The 19050-nt window shown below is 48.7% G+C and overlaps 1 protein-coding gene across 3 annotated transcripts in view; it reads right to left on the bottom strand.

The window, feature by feature from the left end:
* The window catches only part of XPO6 (exportin 6), a 54984-nt gene that overhangs the window by 9595 nt on the left and 26339 nt on the right, over positions 1–19050 (bottom strand). Inside the window, exons 7-17 of one of the 3 annotated variants that reach the window (XM_086853757.1) lie at positions 15645–16098; positions 15511–15540; positions 12332–12458; positions 11203–11312; positions 8961–9069; positions 7511–7603; positions 5458–5527; positions 3814–3973; positions 2139–2231; positions 864–1008; positions 146–292 (exon numbers count right to left, since the gene is read on the bottom strand). In XM_086853757.1, coding sequence (XP_086709883.1) covers positions 146–292; positions 864–1008; positions 2139–2231; positions 3814–3973; positions 5458–5527; positions 7511–7603; positions 8961–9069; positions 11203–11312; positions 12332–12458; positions 15511–15540; positions 15645–16098 — 1538 coding nt within the window. The remainder of the gene's footprint in view (positions 1–145; positions 293–863; positions 1009–2138; positions 2232–3813; positions 3974–5457; positions 5528–7510; positions 7604–8960; positions 9070–11202; positions 11313–12331; positions 12459–15510; positions 15541–15644; positions 16099–19050) is intronic. The other 2 variants (XM_023936472.2, XM_023936473.2) reach the window with 2 other exon arrangements.

Here is a 19050-nt window from a genome sequence, read left to right on the forward strand (position 1 = left end):
CATACAGCATCACTGTAATTCCTGGATATCCACAATACAGAGATTGCTGCTGTTCCACGTGATTTTTGAGGTTACCCCTCAGCCCCTGAGGCACATCTCCCCAAGGACAGCTCATTTCCATGTCAGACAGCTCTGGCCAACTGACCTTGTCGGGGAGGCGCTGGGCAGAGGTGTCAGTGATCCTGTTGAACACTTTCTGCACGGCTGGGATGCTGATCAGGAACACCGGGCGCACCGTGGTGGCCAGGGACACCAGCAGGTGGCACGCAGACAGCAGCAGCTTCTCCTGAACCTGGCAGAGAGAGACAGGGGTCAGTCCCAGCAGCACACACAGCCAGGGGCAGCTCACTCAGCTGCCAGGACCTGGGAGGTGCAGCCAGGGGGGTCGGGCTCTGCTCCCAGAGAAAAGAGACAGGATGAGAGGAAATGGCCTCAAGCTGCACCAGGGGAGGTTTAGATTGGATTTTGGGAAGAGTTCTTCATGGAAAGGGTGGTCAGGCATAGGGTGCTCACAGCAGAGGTGGAGTTCCCACCCCTGGAGGGATTTAAGAGCCATGTGGATGTGGCATTTGGGGATAGGAGTCAGTGGTGGCCTTGGCAGTGCTGGAGGTTGGACTTGATCTTAGAGAGCATTTCCTAAATGATTCTATGATTTATTTGTCAACCAGAACATAGCTGAGTTCCCTTAATACCACGAGAGAGACAGAGAGACTTCCCTGCTTTCAAGCCATAAAATCATTAAATTGAGTTTAAAAGCCTTTAAGTTGCTAAAGCTTGTATTACCCTGACCCCCAGTGCTGCTAGGACACAGCCCCAGCTCCCAGGGGAGCAGAGAGCAGCCCCAGCCCCCAGGGAGGCAGTACCTTGGAGCTGATGAGGGGGGTGATGGCCTCCAGCGCCGTGGACACCAGGGAGATGAACTGCTCGGGGTTCTGCCGGTGCACCTCGCTGTAGAACTGCGCCAGCCAGTGAGCGTAGGCCTGCAGGGCTGCCAGGGACTGGGCATGCCTGGGGACACCAGGGGACACAGGAATGGTGTTTCAGGCAAATCTGGCAGCGTGGTTTGTAAAAAAAATCCTCACTGCTTTTTTGGTTTTGGTTCTGGACCCACCAAGGCAAAGGTGAGAAGTGATAAAGCCAAGTTAGCACCAACTGGTACCTGACTGTAACCACACATAATCACACTTTTATCTCGTGAAGATTGAGTCAGGAAGTTTCAGAGGTGTCCCCCAAATGTGTGACAGTGCTGCTGTCTCAGGCAAGCATTAGGAAATGGATCACAGGTTTCCTCAGGGACAGGGAAAAGGGTGAACCCTTGCTGACAGATCATGGAAAACAACTCCCCAGTTGCTGTGAACCAGAAAAACCATTAAAACATATTAGTGCACAAATTTCAGTGCCATTAACTTGAGACTAATAGGAGAAATCCCAGTAGTTATACAGAGATATGGTGAAATCCAGTGGGGGACTTTGAGGAGCTGCTGAAGGTGCAATTACAAACCAGAACAAGCGTTCAAACCTTAAATTCTTCTCACAGAACTCCAGCTGGCAGGGAACAGGTTTGTGCTGACAGACAAAGTCTGTCCCAGAGGTGATCTGTGACCAGCAGCACCAAGATTTCACACTGTCAGGCAGTTGTTTGTCCCACAAATGGCTTGCACAGCTGCAAGGCTCAGGTTTGTCTTGGAAGATGAGGATTTGAAACCCTCAGCTGGGAAAAACCTCTTTTACCTGAGCCACAGATCTGATCTTGGCAGCAAAAAATCCATCAACTGGATTTACAAATAAACTGCACAGTACACAGTGGATCCATTTCTTTAAAATATCACTGCTGTAACACTTATTTCCTCATTAATTATCCTGCTTTTACAGTCACCAGCACAGGGCACAATCCCAATTTGCTCTCAGAGCTGATTTAAGGGGCATTTTTCCTTCTCAGTACAAACATGTTTTCCTTTAAGTGACCTGGGTACTTCCATTAGAGGAAAGACAGGTCTAAAATGCTGGCAGCAGCCTGGACTTTGATCAGCTGGAAAAGGTGCTTTCCTGGGGAGCTGCCAGCAGCAGGAGAGGCTGTTTCCCAGGGTGTCTGCCAAGGAGGGGTGTGAGCAGCAGACCCATCCCTTCCCCACACTCACACATCGATGAGGTCAGGTTTCAGCACGGAGGGAACGGCTGTTTCGATGTTGTACAGTTTGATTTGGGATCCATACAACGTCACTTTTACCAACCTGCAGGTGCAAACACACGTGGCAGTGCAAAGGGATTGTACAAATCTGCTCCAGTACCTGATCTAGGGCAGCTCTTCCCTGGTGTGTGTCGATATTCAGCTAATACACAAATGAGATTTTGACTATTTAGCTTAAAATAATTCAGAGCCTACTGCAGTGTTTGGGATAAAATGGAATATGTCAGATGTTCCTGCACAGAAATGAAAACACAAAACCTGTGTAAATGCCTGAAATTCTGCCATTTGTAACTATGTGCTAATTTAGTATCTTAGAGAAGAATAATGAAATGTCTGCCCCTTCCACTTTCACAGGTCTTTTCATTTAAGAGAAGAATAATGGAATCATCAAGGTTGGAAAATACCTTGAAGATCACAAAGTCCAACCATCAAAGAAGGTTTTGGTGATTTAGTTTTGAAAGGCACAACTCTAATCAAACTGTGTTATTTCACTGCCTCACAAATGCAGATGCTGGAACACAAGTCCCTCCCTCAATGTTTTCAAGTGACTGAGTTTATCTCACTCCAACCCCTGCCATGGCAGGGACACCTCTCACTATCCCAGCTGCTCCAAACCCCATCCAGCCTGGCCTTGGACACTTGCAGGGATCCAGGGGCAGCCTGGGCACCCTGTGCCAGGGCCTGCCCACCCACCCAGGGAACAATTCCTTCCCAATATCCCATCCATCCCTGCCCTCTGCCAGTGGGAAGTTATTCTCCCCATCCTGGCACTCCAGACCCTTATAAATGGTCTCTCTCCATCTTTCCTGATGGCTCCTTCAGTTACTGGAAGGGGTAATGAGGTCACTCCTGAGCTGTTTCTTTTCCAGGCTGAAACAATCCCAGCTCTCCCAGCCTGGCTCCAGAGCAGAGGGGCTCCAAACCTTGTGGCCTCTTCTGGACTCTCTCCAGCAGCTCCACATCCTTCCTGTGCTGGGCCCCAGGGCTGGAGGCAGCTCTGCAGGTGGGGTCTCACCTGAGCAGAGGGACAGGGAGCAGAACCCCCAGCCCTGCTGCCCACCCCGGGGGCTCAGCCCAGCACACACAATCCACATTCTGGCCATCAAATTCCTTCCCTCAAGCTCCTCACAGCAAGGGGAGGCAGAAAGAAGCCTTGTTTGTCACTGTGCAGGGTGACAGTGGCTGTGATGCCTTGAGAGGCTGCCTGGGACAGAGGCTGGACAGTGTTAAAGGAATAAAGTGGGTGTTTATTAAAAACACTTTCAAAGGATCACCTTGGGCAGGCCAAGAGCCTGGCCAAGGCTACACCCAAGATGGACATTTGGCCATAACTTTTCACACTTTTATAAATTTTGGTTCATTTCCATTTTGGGATGATTGTCCAATTCCAGCTCCAGGTTCTGCAGTCCCATCCTCTCAGACTGCTCTCCTCAATTTGCTGTTTACACTTTTTGGGCCTGAAGCTGCAACTGTGTCTTTGGTTGTTGGGCTGGGAATGGATTGTTGTGTCTGACTGCACTGAGGAGAATTTCTAACACATGATATGAAGTTCAGAGTTACACACTAATGCAGTATAGAATCTGGAAGGTACAAAAGCTACTACTGAAGGCATCAGCTGTACCCACCTCTCCACCACGGTGAGGGCGTCGTTGAACCTGGCGGCGAACACGTCCCCGGTGAAGTACTCGGCCAGGCGGCCCACGGCCTGCAGCAGCGAGCTCAGGTCCCTCAGAGAGCAGTGCAGCCTCCTGCAGTCATTCTCTGCTGTGATGTTCAACCTGTGACCTGCAGGGACAGCACAGCCCATCGGCAACACAGACACAAATCAGCTTTTCTCTGATTGCTGCCCCCCCAGGGCTGGAAATCCCTGCTGGTGCAAGGGGAAAACCCCAAAATTCTGATTAATCCCTGCAGCTCTGGAGATGGGAAACCTGGTGACAGTAACAGGAAATGCAAAGTTTATTCTAATTACATGGCAAGTGTTCTTCTGGAATGAGCTCAGCACTGGGTCACAGGTCAGAGGGCAGCATGGCCAAGGCACTGCAGCTTGGGAAGGAAGCTCAGCTCTTCTGACAACACTTCAAAGGCTGATAAAGATGTCAGCAACTGTTTCAGCCTTTTACACCTTCATTTTCTTCTGTATGGTGTGAATTCCTACACAAACAGGAGCCTTTCTGTTTCCTGCTGCCATCAGGAGTATTCCTAGCTCTGGAGAAGGTGCTTTTCCACGTGGAGAACGTGCTTTTCCACATGGAGAAGTGGCTTTTCTACACTCCCTCTGCTGACTACAGTTCCAGTGATCCAGCAGCAGATTTGGGACAGAGAATTTGTGCCTTCAGTTCTGATGTGAGGCTTGTTGTGCACTTCCATATTTCTCAAGTACAAGAAACAATCTGGTTTTTTCAGAGATTTTCCAGCCCCACACAATCCTCCTGCTGCTCAGGTGTGGACACCTGGGCTCAAACATTCCACAGCTTCTACTAAGAAATCAAATATGTTCTGCCACACCACCTCTTGAAGAAGATCAGATTTGCTTTCCACTGACTGTATTTAATCTCAGCTCAAGCTTTCAGCAATAACCTCTCCATTCTGTGCCATCAATACAAACACACCATCCTGTGCCACTGCTCTGGGATGAGCAGGGCATTGGATCAGAGGCTCACTCTGGTCCCTTCCAACCCCAGCCATTCTGGGATTCTGTGCCATCACCCAGGGCTCAATCCAGAGCTGCACCTGGGCTGCTGCTGCTGCTCCAGCCCCCAGGACTGCTCCAACACAGGCTGGTGCCACAGCTCTAAACCCCTACACACTGCTTATCCCAGGGCTGAAATGGGCCTAAAACTGGGAATATTTTTTCTAGAACTGGCATCATTCTGCCATGTCCAGCAGTATTGGAGATGTGACAGATTCCTTTCCTGGTCACACCAGGGAATTTCAATACTACCTTAAGCTACAGCCTCCCCTCAGGCAGATCCCACTTTTGCTGTTTCCCCTGTTTCTCAGGAAGGAGCTGTAGTATTTGGTGCTGCACACCTGCTCTTAACACCTCTGGTATCTCCATTTCAAATTCCAGAATAAGAGAAGAACCAAGCCAATAAGAATAAATCATATTATGGGATTTCTGTCTGCTGCTGGAGTTTAACTACTGAGCCATGAGACACCACACAGGTTTGGATCATCTGATTACAGAAAAAACAACACCAAAGCAGATCTAGTGGTTTTGCAATGATGAAAGAGTGGGGAGCACAGTGTCAGAGGGTGGTTATTACCTGTTCCTGAAGTGACCACGAACTGCTGGAGCCCCAGATACACTTCCAGGTTATCCTGCAGAACGGGAAACTGAAGAGAGAAGAGTTGATTGTGATCCTGGGGCTTGGCAGACAGTAACACCCAACTACTGATTGCTCTGCCAGAGCAGAGTTCTCTCATTTCTCCCCAGTGCCTTCAGACAGACATTTGGAGGAAGGGCAGGATGGGCTCTGGCCTGATCCTGCATCCCACAACTTCCAGGTCCTGACAGCTGTCAGGAAAACAAAGATCAGTCCCCTGAAGGCAGCTCTCCTTTGCCTCTAACCCCAGCAATCAGCCTGACAAGATAATGTTCTGACAGTGGAATTGAGGGCACAGCACTGGCAGCACCAGGAATACACAGCTGGAGGCACAACCCAGGCCAGGGAGCAGAGGAGTGGCAGAGTCCCAAGTGCAGGAGCTGTGTGCTCACCCACCTCACCTGCAAGTATCACCTTCTCAAAAGGTGGCACTGAAAAATCTCCCAAAATATTGTGCAACCACAAAGTTGAGTTCAGTGCCTCTACCAGGGCACAGAAGGGAAGCAGTGCAGCACTCTGCCAGCACGCTGCACGCTGTAGCAGCTGAAATTCCATGGGGAAAACAGCCAAAGGAAAAAACACCACAGCCCTCATTCACCCCAGTGTGGGAGCAGCGTCAGCCCAGCTCCATCACTCAGCAGTGACAGCAAACATGCCAGGTCTGCTCATACTTCATCTGAAGAATGTTTTCAACCCTTTCAGCCTGGCACAGCTCTATTTAATTTCTGTTGGGGAAAATGGTTGAAATTGGTGGTTGGTTTCATGGAAGTTCTCTTGCCCATCAGCAGAAGGAGCTGCAGCCTTTCCTTGCCCAGCATGGGATGGAGAAATGGCAGCTGCTCTCCAGTGCTTTAATTATTTACCACTGCTGAAACTCCTGAACCAACCACTGCACCCTCCAGCCCTGCAGCCACTGGGAAAAGCACTGGGAACTCCTTGAGAGCCTCCCACATCCCCCAGTCCACAAGAACGAACAAGGAACAACACAGGGCTGAGGAAAACAACACTCCCTACCCGGCTTCCAACATGCTGTGCCTAATTAACAGTGGAGTATCTTTGCATAACTGCCTGAGGGGAGTTTACAGAACCACAGAGCCTTCCTCATGTGAATGTGTTACTCCAAGGAAGCCACATGCTCTGCTCCATGGGATCCATCTGCTCCCTCGAACACCCGCTCCGCTCCTCGCTGACTCACGCCGAAGCTGCACAGCAGCCCCTGCTTTTGTTCCCTCCTTCTAGTGACAGGCTCCTGCTGCTTCCCTGCCTCAACAAAAACAGCAATTGCAAAGGCACTTCAGGCCAGGCACCTTCTGCCTCTGCAGCAGCCCGGTGTTCTCTGCTTCCTGGGAATACACTTCTTGAGGTGTGCAGCGGTCCCAGTGGGATTAAGGCACTTGCTGTTATTTCCCTTTCTCCTCACCCAGTAAAAACCCACCTGGACTGCTCTGAATTCTGGGCCACATTTCCAGCCTCAAGATCTCCTTCTCAGAATTGTTATGATGCTAAAACCCAGACAACTTTTCCACCACCAAAGGCAGTGACAGCAGCTGAAGAGAAGCACTTACCCAGATCAGATCTGCTTCCCAATAGTACAAGGCCTCCCTCCAGCATCTTAATCTAACCTTTAATTAAAATAAAGGCTCCACTCTCTTGAAAGCCCTATTAATGACACTTATCTGCCCAATTCACAGCCCTGCCTCTGAGATAAAGGCCAAGACAAACAGCACAGAGGGGTTGCTGCCAAATGTTTATGCTTTGAGAGGTGGTAACTTCTAAAGAGTGTCCACCAAGCTGGACTTAAGACACCGAAGCACTCTCTTCAAAACACACCAAGAAATGCAACAAAGCATTGAAGAAACATTTTTTTCTCTTCAATTTCTAATCACCCCTTGCCAAGCTTTGCATCCAACCCCAAATTTCCCTGGTTTTTTTTGGGCACTGAGGCAGTTGGTGCTCGTTCCACATGGCACTTTGGGCCTGGGGAAGGACTTACGAGTGTGGAGAAGGCGTGAGTTGGCAGCAGCTCCATGACTTTGGCCACCACTTCCAAGCTCTGGCGCAAGTACCGCTGCCACTCCGTCTGCTGCTGCAAACAAAAGGGACACTGGGGTGAGCACAGCCCTTCCCAGGGGAACACTGAGCTTTCAGGACACTGAGAAGGGAGGGACAGGAGGGAGAAACGCCCCCAAACCAACCCAAAGCAGCATTTGAGAGAAATGTAACTTGCACACTCCACTCAAACTTATTTTCATCTAGAATTCATTCTGTTTTCATACAGAATTGATAAAACTGGGGGGACAGTGCAGGAGGAGGGAGGGGACAGAGTGGCAGTAACTTGATAGGTGAATTAAACAATTGTTTTAACAAAAGACTCTTTCCATGCTCAGCCACACAAGTGACTGAGAAAGAAGCTGCCTGTTACCATCATAGCCCAAACCTGCCATTAATATGGGAAAGTAAATAAGAATATAATTATATTAATTAATATAAGAAAGTAAATAATAAAAAAACCAAGAAACACACACAGCAACATAAGCAACAGAATCAATAGCACCATGTTCTGACTTAATTTTGTCCTAAAACAATGAACTAAAACCCTTTTCAAGTTTTAGTCTTGCAATGATCATCATTTGCCGTCCTGTTTTGGAAGCATAATGACACCAGGACTGCTCTAGATCATTCATACCCTTATTTGTGACATTATCATCACCATGGAAAGGCATCCAAGCACCACCATGGTCTTTACAGGGGTACAACAGCTAATTATCCAGGTGACACAAGTGTCAAATGAATCAAGAAAATAATTTACTTTGCTTACGAAATGGTGCTGCTCTCAAGCTCAGAAGCTGTGATGTGACCAGCCCCCAGCATTCCAGAATTTAAAAATCTGTCTGATCTTATTTGTGATGAGATTCCCTCTGCTCCTTCACCTACCCTCTTGTGACAGCTGACCTGCCCTTCCAGGGCTCTGGCTCCACCTACTCCACTTTGACATTTATCAGCTTCAAGATGATTTTTATCAATACCAACTTAGGAGAAATAAGCTTAAACATAAGCACCAACAATACACAGCTTCAAGCTTTTGCTTCTGAGATATTTTAGCATTTAAATTCCCAAGTGACCAGCAAATTAATTCCAAACTAATTAAACACTCTAAATTCCAAAGGTGTCCAGAAATGGGCATCTAATACCTCTGACAATCAGAACATAAGGATCTAAACTTTTTTCCCCCCCCAATAATAACCAAATTACACCCAAAGGTTACATCTTCAGTGTGACTTTTTGTGAAGAGGCTGTTTTTGAGCTCAAAGCCCACAGAGAAGGGAGGGGAGAAGCAGGTGTTTAGCTCAAACTCCCCAGTGCAAGCTCAGGAAAAGTCACTCCAGGTATCAGCAGTGCAAAGGTTCATGTGTGGCCCTTTCCTGTCCAGCTCTGCTCCTTACATCATCATCCAGGGTCTCGTCATCCAGCTCCTCCAGCTGTGCCTGGTTATACCTGAACTGGATCCGGTTCAACACCTCTGTCAGCAACAGAACCAAAGCATCTTCGTACCTGCAGCCACCAGGGAGACACACAAAGAGTTGGATAAAACCCTTCCAGCAAAGGAAACCCAAAACAAAACAGTTGCACCAAGCAGCTCCTGGGATTCAAGGTACCAGCACATTTCAGGTCACCTGTAAGGAAACAGCCTTGGCAATACCCAATATCCCTCTGCCTCTGGAGGGGAAAGGGAGGATTGTCAGCAACAGAAGCAACCCCAGAGTTCAAAACAGGAAAAGCAGGAGCAGCTTGCCAGGAACAACACCAGGTGTCCATGAGCAGGAGGCACCAAGAGCCTCTTGGAGCCTAAGCTGTCCACAGCAGCCTCTGCTGCTCTGCTCTGGCCACTGAATGAGGAACAGCAGAACCAGGGCAGTTGTTGCTGCCTCAGGTGGGACCTTGAGCCTGTCTGTGCTGCTGTCTCCTTCCCCACACTGAAATTCAGGCCCTTCTCCCCTGAAACAAAGGCTCCCACTGTAACACTGAAGGCACATCACTGAAATATCCCTGCAGCTCTGGGAGCCAGGGAGCTGCAACACAGCACACCAGAGAGCCAACACAATGCCAAGCTGCAAACTCAGCACAGCACACAATCACCCCTGGTGCCACAACAGGAAACTTCCGGGATTTCAAGCAGGGTTAGGCTGATTTCTCCTTGAAAAATCTCCTCCTCAAAAAAGCTGGGGTCTCATTAAAAAAATCCTGTTTTTTTTTAGGGAAAATCAGGTGGGAAAACCAGGCATTAAAGAAGAGCAACAGACACAGAGCATGACGCAAGGCAAGTGTCAGATGTGCCAGTCAGCTGTGCCAGCAGCCAGGCAGCTGCAAGGTGGTGTAACCCTGTGTTTGGCAACTTCTCCAGTGGTAGAAGTGGCACTGTGTACAAAATACAAAGTTTCTCAACCACAGAACAGGAAATTTCCTCTGTGCCCTTGTGGTGTCACCACTGCCAGCCTGCCCAGCTCAGAGTTCCCACGGCTCAGGGTGTGTGGGGACGTGGAGATGTCAGAGCTGTCACAGAGGACAAATAGCACAGCCCCAACCACTCACAAGCTTTAATTATGATTTTTTTATTCTGACAGACCTAGAGACAGCTTTTTGCTACAGTTTTCTCCACCACAAGCAGGTAGGTACAGAAGCAAATCATGAAGTTCCAACCCCAAAATCTACTCCTTGAGAAATTCAAACCCCACAGCTCCCATGCTGAAAGGAGGAGCTGTCTGCTCCAACAGCAGTTCCAATTTTCCTTGTGGTTATGATGCCAGGCTGGCTTTTAAAAACCAACTGCTGCTATTCAGGGTGCTTAAGGGGAAGAATCTTCCTTCTGCACTAAGCAGAACTAAACATGGCACAAACCATGGTGCTTTTAAACCTCACAAACCTGAACAACTCACCAGGATATTCACCAGATTTTTAACATGGCAGCAAAGAGACCCTTCTCAAACAAAACCCATCCCTTTCAGGGTCAGCATCTGCCAAGCAAAAGCTGCCAACCACTGTTGTAATCAATACACACAGCAGTAAGCAACTGCAACTTTTAACTTCCATCTGTATTTCTCAGAAACACATCCTCTATTTAAAGAGGAAATTTAAAATCCTAATTAAACAAAATTTGTTTCCTACTTCATTAATTAGTTGTATGAGCTGTGTGAACACTAAGTAAGCAACTTGTGTTGTAGTTTCCTCTTCTAATTTGTGCTAAAATGTGCTCCAGTTCTATTTTAGACTACAAAGCTTCCTTCCTCTGCCTTCAAGGTTCACACACAACATATGTAAGTGACAGTTTGTCTACCCAAACCTGCTCAGCCTGAATTCTTGTGAATGAGTGTGAAGCACTGAGGTTTATGCTTTTTATACTTCATGATTTTAGAAAAAGAAAGGACTCACACAGGATTTGCTGTCTCTTTGTTGCTGTAGGAAAAAATTCTTCCCTGGGAGGGTGGGCAGGCCCTGGCACAGGGTGCCCAGAGAAGCTGTGGCTGCCCCTGGATCCCTGGGAGTGTCCAAGGCCAGGCTGGATGGGGCTTGGAGCAGCCTGGGACAGTGGAAGGTCCCTGCCCCACAGCAAGAATGAGTTTTAAGGTCCCTCTTAAACCCTTTTGATGATTCCAGGCTGTCCCACCCTGGCAGCTCCCCAGCCCTCACCTGTTGAGCACTGCTTCTTTGTCTGCCAGGCGACTTTTGATTTTGCTGGTCAGATAGTCCAAGAAGAGTGTCCAGATGTCCAAGCAAGAAAAGTAACCTTCATGTGTAGGCTGAAAGACACCAAAATTCCCAATGAGTACTGCAAGCTATGGCAAGATCAATTTCACACAACGAAAACAGGAGGTAACATTCACTCCAATCCATGGGAAGAGCTTCTTGCTTTACTGAAACAGTTCTAGGATGTCACTGGAGAGATTCAGAGCTGTCAAAAGATGAGCAAGAGCTTTTGTACAAGGGCAGGAACACAGGAATTACAAGGCTGGCCTCAGTATTAACCCATCTCATGGCTTGCTACACCAGCTTCCAGCATTCCAGGGCCTAAAGGGGCTCCAGGAGAGCTGCAGAGGGACTTGGGACAAGGGATGGAGGGACAGGACACAGGGAATGGCTCCCACTGCCAGAGGGCAGGGATGGATGGGATATTGGGAAGGAATTGTTCCCTGGGAGGGTGGGCAGGCCCTGGCACAGGGTGCCCAGAGAAGCTGTGGCTGCCCCTGGATCCCTGGGAGTGTCCAAGGCCAGGCTGGATGGGCTTGGAGCAGCCTGGGACAGTTGAAGGTGTCCTTGCCCATGGCTGGGGTGGCACTGGATGGGTTTTAAGGTCCCTTCAACTCAACCCATCCCATGATTCTGTGATGTGATAAAGCTGTTTCCCTGTTGTTATTCCTGTGTAAATGGGGCTGAGTTGCACTGACAGCTTCTACAGGAAGGCAAAACCAACCTAAAGCCACAGGGCTTGCAGGTTTTTAATAGAAAAACTGAAAGCTACAAGAAAGCCACAGACTGAGGACAAAGAACAGCATCCCCAAACACAAACCAAGTCTGAGAGACTTTTCCACACACTGTCCATTCCAAGGACTAGGAAAAAAATGAAAGCAGGAGCAAAGTTAAACATCAGACAAGTTGTTATTGTTGAGTAACCACCTGTGACCTCGGTCTCCAGCTAAACCCAGGAGCACACTAAGCCATTTCCAAGTCACTGGGAAGTGCCAGTAAGACCAGTTAAATGCTCTTTTCATGGCTCTGGACAACAGAACAGGTTGGGAAAAACGAGGATGTGGGGCTGTACCTGATGAAAAGTGTATTTGAACAACAGGGCCAGGAATTCAACCACGGGGAACTGGGAGTAGGATTCGATCCTTCGTAGGTGGACGCTCACAAAGAGACGGAGGAAATCTGTGAACTTCTCAATGTAGCTACAAGGGAAAGGAGAAAGCTCTGAGAAAAAACAGGAAAGGTGCCCCAAGGGAAAGCAATTTCATTGAAATAGTGATAAATGCCACTCAAAATCATCTCATTCAAAGCAAAGTTACAATTAACCAGCAGTAGAACAATTAAAATATAAAGCCCTGCAACAATTACCTACAGGATGGGCAACCCTCCACTCCATTAACACCTGAAACAGCAGAAAAGACAATCTAATCAAAAGCAACTTTAATATTCAGATAAATATTGAGTTCAACCAGGCCTGCATGTGAACACAACCCCCTCCACCCTGGAGAAAGGATTTGATAGCAAAGGGCATTGTACTGATGGAGACAGGATTAGTGAAATGAACTGCACCCCTGAGGAACTCAGCTGGAAGCAAGAAGTTAATGCAGGAATCAGCAGTAGAGGGGTTACATTTACAGGAGGGGGTGGGAGAGCCAGGGAGCTGAGAGCTGGAAAGGAAAATTCCTCCTGCAGTGGAGATCAGCCATCCAAGAGTTTCTGAGCTGAGCCCAGGCTTGGGGCTGAGCTGGGAAATGAAATCTTCCTCCAAAGCATGGGGCTCCTCAGAGAATGTACAAAGTGTAGTTCCCAAAAGGACTCTGCCACCAAATCTTCAGGGATGGCAGCAAGAGCACAACCTTGGGGCAGCCTGGAGAGTTCTTGAGGGGAAAATGGCAAAGCCTCCAGAGGGGTGAGGTTTTTTTGGGGAACACAAACACACCCTGCACAGCATGAGCTTCAGCAGGGCTAAAAATCATCCCCAGATCCATCTGTGCAGCAAGAGTTAAACACTCCATCAGGCACAGGAGGGATGGCAGCACCATACACACATCACACACAGGCAATTCCAGCCTTCCCTCACGCCCAGAGCTCTGAAATGCATGAAACTACCGAAAATTTGTATTTTAAATTAAAAAGTTAAGCTCAGCACAGTTTCAGACAGGCATGAGCAGCCTGGTTTTACTCTACTGCCTGCTCTGCACTGCTGCAAACTCTGGGGATTTGGGTTTTTTTTTTGGGAATCCCCACTCTTTCTAACAAGAACTCCCTCATGACCAGCAGCATTGCCAGCTGACAGAGCTGGGGGCTGTTGGGAGCCTTCAAAACCACACACTGCTTTGAACATGCAAAAAAGGTGAAGCTGCTTCTTTATTTGGCACTGCCTACTTGACAGGAGATCACTGAGCACACCTGAGCACAGATCAAATACTTCAAAATCAAAGCCAGGGGAAAAAAATAATTAAAAAAAAAAAGAAGAAAAAAAGAGTCCAGACCCAAACATCTCCATCCTTTTAATTTTTATTTTCTAAAACAGGCTCTGATCTGAGACTAGTGAAATTCTTCCTTGGCCCCCAGCCCCCTTCTCCAACCACTGAGCCATTGCCTGGATCCTTACCAGCCACTTCCCATATTTTGGGATCTTCAAAGCCAAACACAAATAAAGCAAAAAGCAATTTGAACTTATTCTTTCCTGGGCTAGTCTGGCAGTTCCAAAGTGTTCAGACTGATTTTTAACAGAACAAAAATAACCAACAGCACAAGAGGAAGGCAAGGGAGGAGTCCAGAGCCTGCAGGTTCTGAGCAGTCTTTCTTCAGTGCCCCTTTTGTTCAGGATTTTGTCAGTCCAAGCCAGGATGACACTTCCATGCACTAAGTCCTCTAGTTTTAGACACCAAAAATACAGCTGTGCCCTCAAGTGATAAAAGGAAAACCCTCATGGCTTTTTCCACAGAGAAGACAAGGAGTAAAGAAAGCTCCACTCCCCCAGAAGCCAGCTGGACTTTTCCAGTCTCCAGAACATCTTGGTTCCATCCCTGTTTTAGACCTTAGCAATGAATAAATGGGTTCTCCCAACTCCAGACACCAACACATCCCTGTGGATAACAGCTCTGAGGAATGTCATGGGATGGCAGCACAGCAGCACAGCCCCCACTGAAATTGAAATTGTCCATAAAAGAAAGAGCAGTTAAACAGGGGATTGTGGGCTTCCAGGAGAGCTTTTCTGAAATGCAGAGAGGAACTCCTGGCTCTCTGTGCCTTGCAGGTAAAGGTGGCACATTCCCACTTGTCTCATTTCTAGGTAGAGTGACACAAGTCAGAGCTAGCAAAAAATGAGCAGTAGAATTCCCTGTGAGTCTGGATTTACCACCCCAAAGTTGTATCTTTATCTAAGGATATGGAAAAGGAGAATTTTGCAGCAGAAACGTGCAAGTCCTCTCAACAAATGGACCCAATGTTTTTTTCCTAAACGTCTTCTCCTCCTGAGTGGAAATTTATTTCCACCCTTGTGTAGCCGTAGTAAGATCCTCAGCACTTTGACACAGTTACAAGCTCTCTGCCACTGTCAGCAGCCCTGTGACAAGAGGCAGCACCAAGTCACCACCTGCCAACACCCAGCCTTAGCCACTCAACACAACAGCAAGGGGAGTCTCACTCTGTCCCCTACAAGTAGGAATATATGACATAAGAGAGTGGAGCTGTCCTAGGGAACAAAAGGTGGCAGTAACACCCTGGAAAATGAGAATACACAGCTTCCCAAGGTGCTGCTGCTTCCCTGCTGCCTCCAGCCAAGCTTGTGGAGAGCCTTGGAAGTGGAGCCATTCACCACTGCACAGAGCTGCCCAAGCTGTGTCTGGTGCTGTTTAAAAATAAATTTAAAAAGAGAAAATAAAAAAGAATCAGAAATGGCCATGGCTCAATGAAGGGTAGGAAGCTTCTGGTGTTTTCTCCCAGGTCAAGTGTGTCCCCACTCTGTGTGGTTTGGGCAGAGTGGCAGATACTGACCAGAGGGGACAGAGGGGACACTGCAGTGCCTTTACCTCACTGAGCCTCTTCTGTGTTCTGTGACAACAGCTCCAGCTCTGGTGCCACCTCAGACCTGCAGTCAAACAGCAACGAGCAGGGACAGCAAGGACACAAACCTGGGCCAGCAAGGACACAACCCTGGGCCAGCAAGGACACAACCCTGGGCCAGCAAGGACACAACCCTGGGCCAGCAGCTCCCCCAGCACTGAGCCCTCACCTGGGCACACCTACCTCTCTGCCCGGCTGCCCTGGCTCAGTACTCTGAAAAACAGGCCATCAGACACACCATGCACGACCCCAAAACAAACCCCACAGTCCTTCAGAGGAAGCCCAAGGCCCCTGCACAGCAGCCAAGCTGCTCCTACCTCTCATCCAGCTCCTCGAGCCGGCTCTTCACCGTGTGCGCGTTGTTCTCCCGGGTGATCTTCTGCAGGAGGTAGAAAGTCTGCTGGAACATGCGGAGCAGGTACTCCTCAAACTCCATAGGCACACAGTTCTTGGACATGAGTTCGTTGATGCAGGCCATGGCCAGCACGCCCAGCCGGCCCCGCTCCTGCCCCAGCAGCGAGTTGTGGCTGCTGCCGTTCACCGAGCACATTTTGCGGGCGCGGGTGTCGCAGCCGAAGCGCGCGAAGTGGAAGATGGTGGTGAGCAGGGACGGGGTGATGCTGGTGGATAAAGGGATCCAGCTGAAGAGGTGTGCCAGGCACTCCAGTGCCAGGGAGCAGATGTATTCACTGTCTGTGTCCAGGATGGGGATGGGCTGGTTCAGCAGTTTGGCTGCGCTGGGGCTCTGCAAGAGGCTACTCAAGAGGTCACCTGGGGGAGAGAGGGGTGTCAGGCAGGGCACGAACCCCCAGCTGCCCAGTGCAGGGCCAGCAGCTGGACTCTGATTGTCCTTGTGCATCCCTTCCAACTCACAACATCCTGTCACTCACCAGGTTATTTGTCTGAGAGGAACTGGTGATTTCTGTACTCAGGAATTAGCCTCACACAACCCTTCTGGCCTTACCAGGCAGGGCACTCCAGGTATTTCAGGAAATAAAATGCCATGGGATGGATTTTAGGAATTTATTATAAAATTCTATCCCCCCACAAGGCTGAGCATCCTTGATATAAGCTTGGCACATATCCCTGTTATGCTGAACGTGGCAGAGTCCTCTGCTGGTGATGAAAGCTCACCCAGGGACCCAATGCCATGGCAGGCACAGATCACATCCCCCAGCTCCCAACCACACCGTGACAAAGGCTTCCCATGAAAGGTGGAGTCTAAACAATCTGACACAGCCTCAGGATGTACCTTCCACAACTTTCTCCAGCCTCCAAGTAAAGCCATATTGTTATAGATATTATATTGTTGGCTTTTCACAAATATTAAAATGAATGTTATGTGTATAAGAAAGGGAAATTTTGTGGTATTAATATAGTTTTCTTTATTTCTGTTATTGATGAAACTTAGAAATAGCAGTATAATACATATATGTTAGGCTATAGCATAGTATTAAAATAAAAACTGCTTTTGTTTGTATAACCCAAAAACTGAGAAAAAAAAATAAAAATAGGGAACTCCTGCATTTGTAAACTCTCTTATCCAGATGAAGACAGCAATGACCAGAACTCTGGGGGAGGAATTTATTGCATTTCTGGTATCAGGGAACGTAAATCTCGATGGTGCCAAGAAGATTGATCTATTGGGAAGGGGGCAAGAGAAAACTAAACAGAAGAACACCAAAGATCCTAAGAAGAATGTATGAATATGTATGAGAATTTCTGGATATGCAGTAGGGTTCTGTTTTTAAGGGACAATCCTTTGTTAGTAAGGTGAATGCAGAGACACCCGGCCGTATCTGTATACTTCATTTTTTTCTCCTAATTATCTTTTTTATTAAACTTTTAAATTCTATAAAAATTATGTGAACCTCGTTTTTCACACGTATAAAGTTAATATTTGCAATATTCCGTGACAGAGTTCCACAGCTTCACTGTGAAGCTGCTTTGTCTGGGGTATGCCAGCTCCTAGTTTCACTTTCTACCCAAACAGGGAACAGAAATAATCCTTGCTTTCACTTTCTTTGTGTCAGTAGGCTTCTAATGCAGCTTCTGCTCTGACAGAAAGAAGGATTTACTTCTGTTGTTACTTACAGGGAAGCCACTCAGGGAACTCTCCATCACCTTTAGTGCCCTTCTACAAAGCTTTCACTGCTCCTCTGCGCCTACTGATACTGAAGGAGCAGAGCTGCAGCCACCACTCAAGGTGCAGATGAGCCTCAGCTCCACAGAGAGCACAGCAGGGAATTATTCCTGACTGTCAATTTTATTCCTGAATGTGAATTCTCTGTAGAATGACGTGGAGAAGCTCTGAAGTTAATCCTGCCTAGTCCAGGGTGAACTCCCCCCTCACAGCAAGATGGGACCTTTCATCTCCCACCTCTAACCAAACCATCAACAACCCAGATTCCCTTATCCCAGGTGGCCTTTGCTTCCTCAAAATCCAAGGAATCCAAGGGCCAGTCCCAGCCAGGCTGCCTTCCCCACAATCTCCAGGCTTCCACCTGCTGCAAAACTATCCACCCTCCCCAGATTTTCAAGACATTTCTCTTCCTTGAGTACTTCTTCCTCTTTAATAACCTCCCCATCTTTAAAAATCTGGCACTTGCTGTGCTACAGAACCTGAAGTTCTTAGAGAATCTGAGTGATTTTTTTATGGAAGTGAAACATCCTGACACACCAGCAGTGCCAAAATAACAGCTATGATTTACTGAGCTACTTCCAACATACACAAGAGCCTGAGTGATGAACACATCCCTCCTAAGTCTTCATTTTTCACCAAGATTGATGTCTTACATCACTAAATTCATAATTCCCTGCCAAGCCTTATCACTGCTTCTTTCTCCTGCACTCCAGAAAAAGAAGGCATCATGTGGCTATGGCTGAGCAGGACAGCCCTGCCCTTCAGTGTTAGCAGTGAACTCCCTGTGGGGACATTCACACCTGGACACACCTGGACAGCTCAAACTGGGCTTTTACAGAGCCCCTGGAGCTCAACAAGGCCAAGTGCAGCAGGGCTGGGGCAATCCCAAGCACCAATCCAGGCTGGGCAGGGAACAGACTGAGAGCAGCTCTGGGGGAAGGATTTGGGGTGTTGGAGATGAGAGCTGGCCATGCCCTATATGAGCACCCAGAACCCCCCAGGGCTGGGCTGAGCCCCAGTGTGGGCAGCAGGAGGGGGGGATTCTGCCCCTCTCAGGTGAGACCCCACCTGCAGAGCTGCCTCCAGCCCTGGGGCCAGCAGCAGCAGGACTGGAGCTGCTGGAGAGAGTCCAGAGGAGCCCATGGAGATTCCCCGAGGGCTGGAGCCCCTCTGGAGCCAGGCTGGGAGAGCTGGGGGTGCTCACCTGGAGAGGAGAAGGCTCCAGGGACACCTCAGAGCCCCTTCCAGAGCCTAAAGGGGCTCCAGGAGAGCTGCAGAGGGACTTGGGACAAGGAATGGAGGGACAGGACACAGGGAATGGCTCCCACTGCCAGAGGGCAGGGATGGATGGGATATTGGGAAGGAATTGTTCCCTGGGAGGGTGGGCAGGCCCTGGCACAGGGTGCCCAGAGCAGCTGTGGCTGCCCCTGGATCCCTGGCAGTGTCCAAGGCCAGGCTGGATGGGGCTTGGAGCAGCCTGGGATGGTGGAAGGTGTCCCTGCCATGGCAGGGGGTAGATTGGGATGGGCTTTAAGGTTCCTTCCAACCCCAGCTATCATTATTCTTTTAAACATTCAGTT

Source organism: Cyanistes caeruleus, chromosome 17 (assembly GCF_971803275.1).
Source record: "Cyanistes caeruleus chromosome 17, bCyaCae1.hap1.1, whole genome shotgun sequence".
Classification (NCBI taxonomy): domain Eukaryota; kingdom Metazoa; phylum Chordata; class Aves; order Passeriformes; family Paridae; genus Cyanistes; species Cyanistes caeruleus.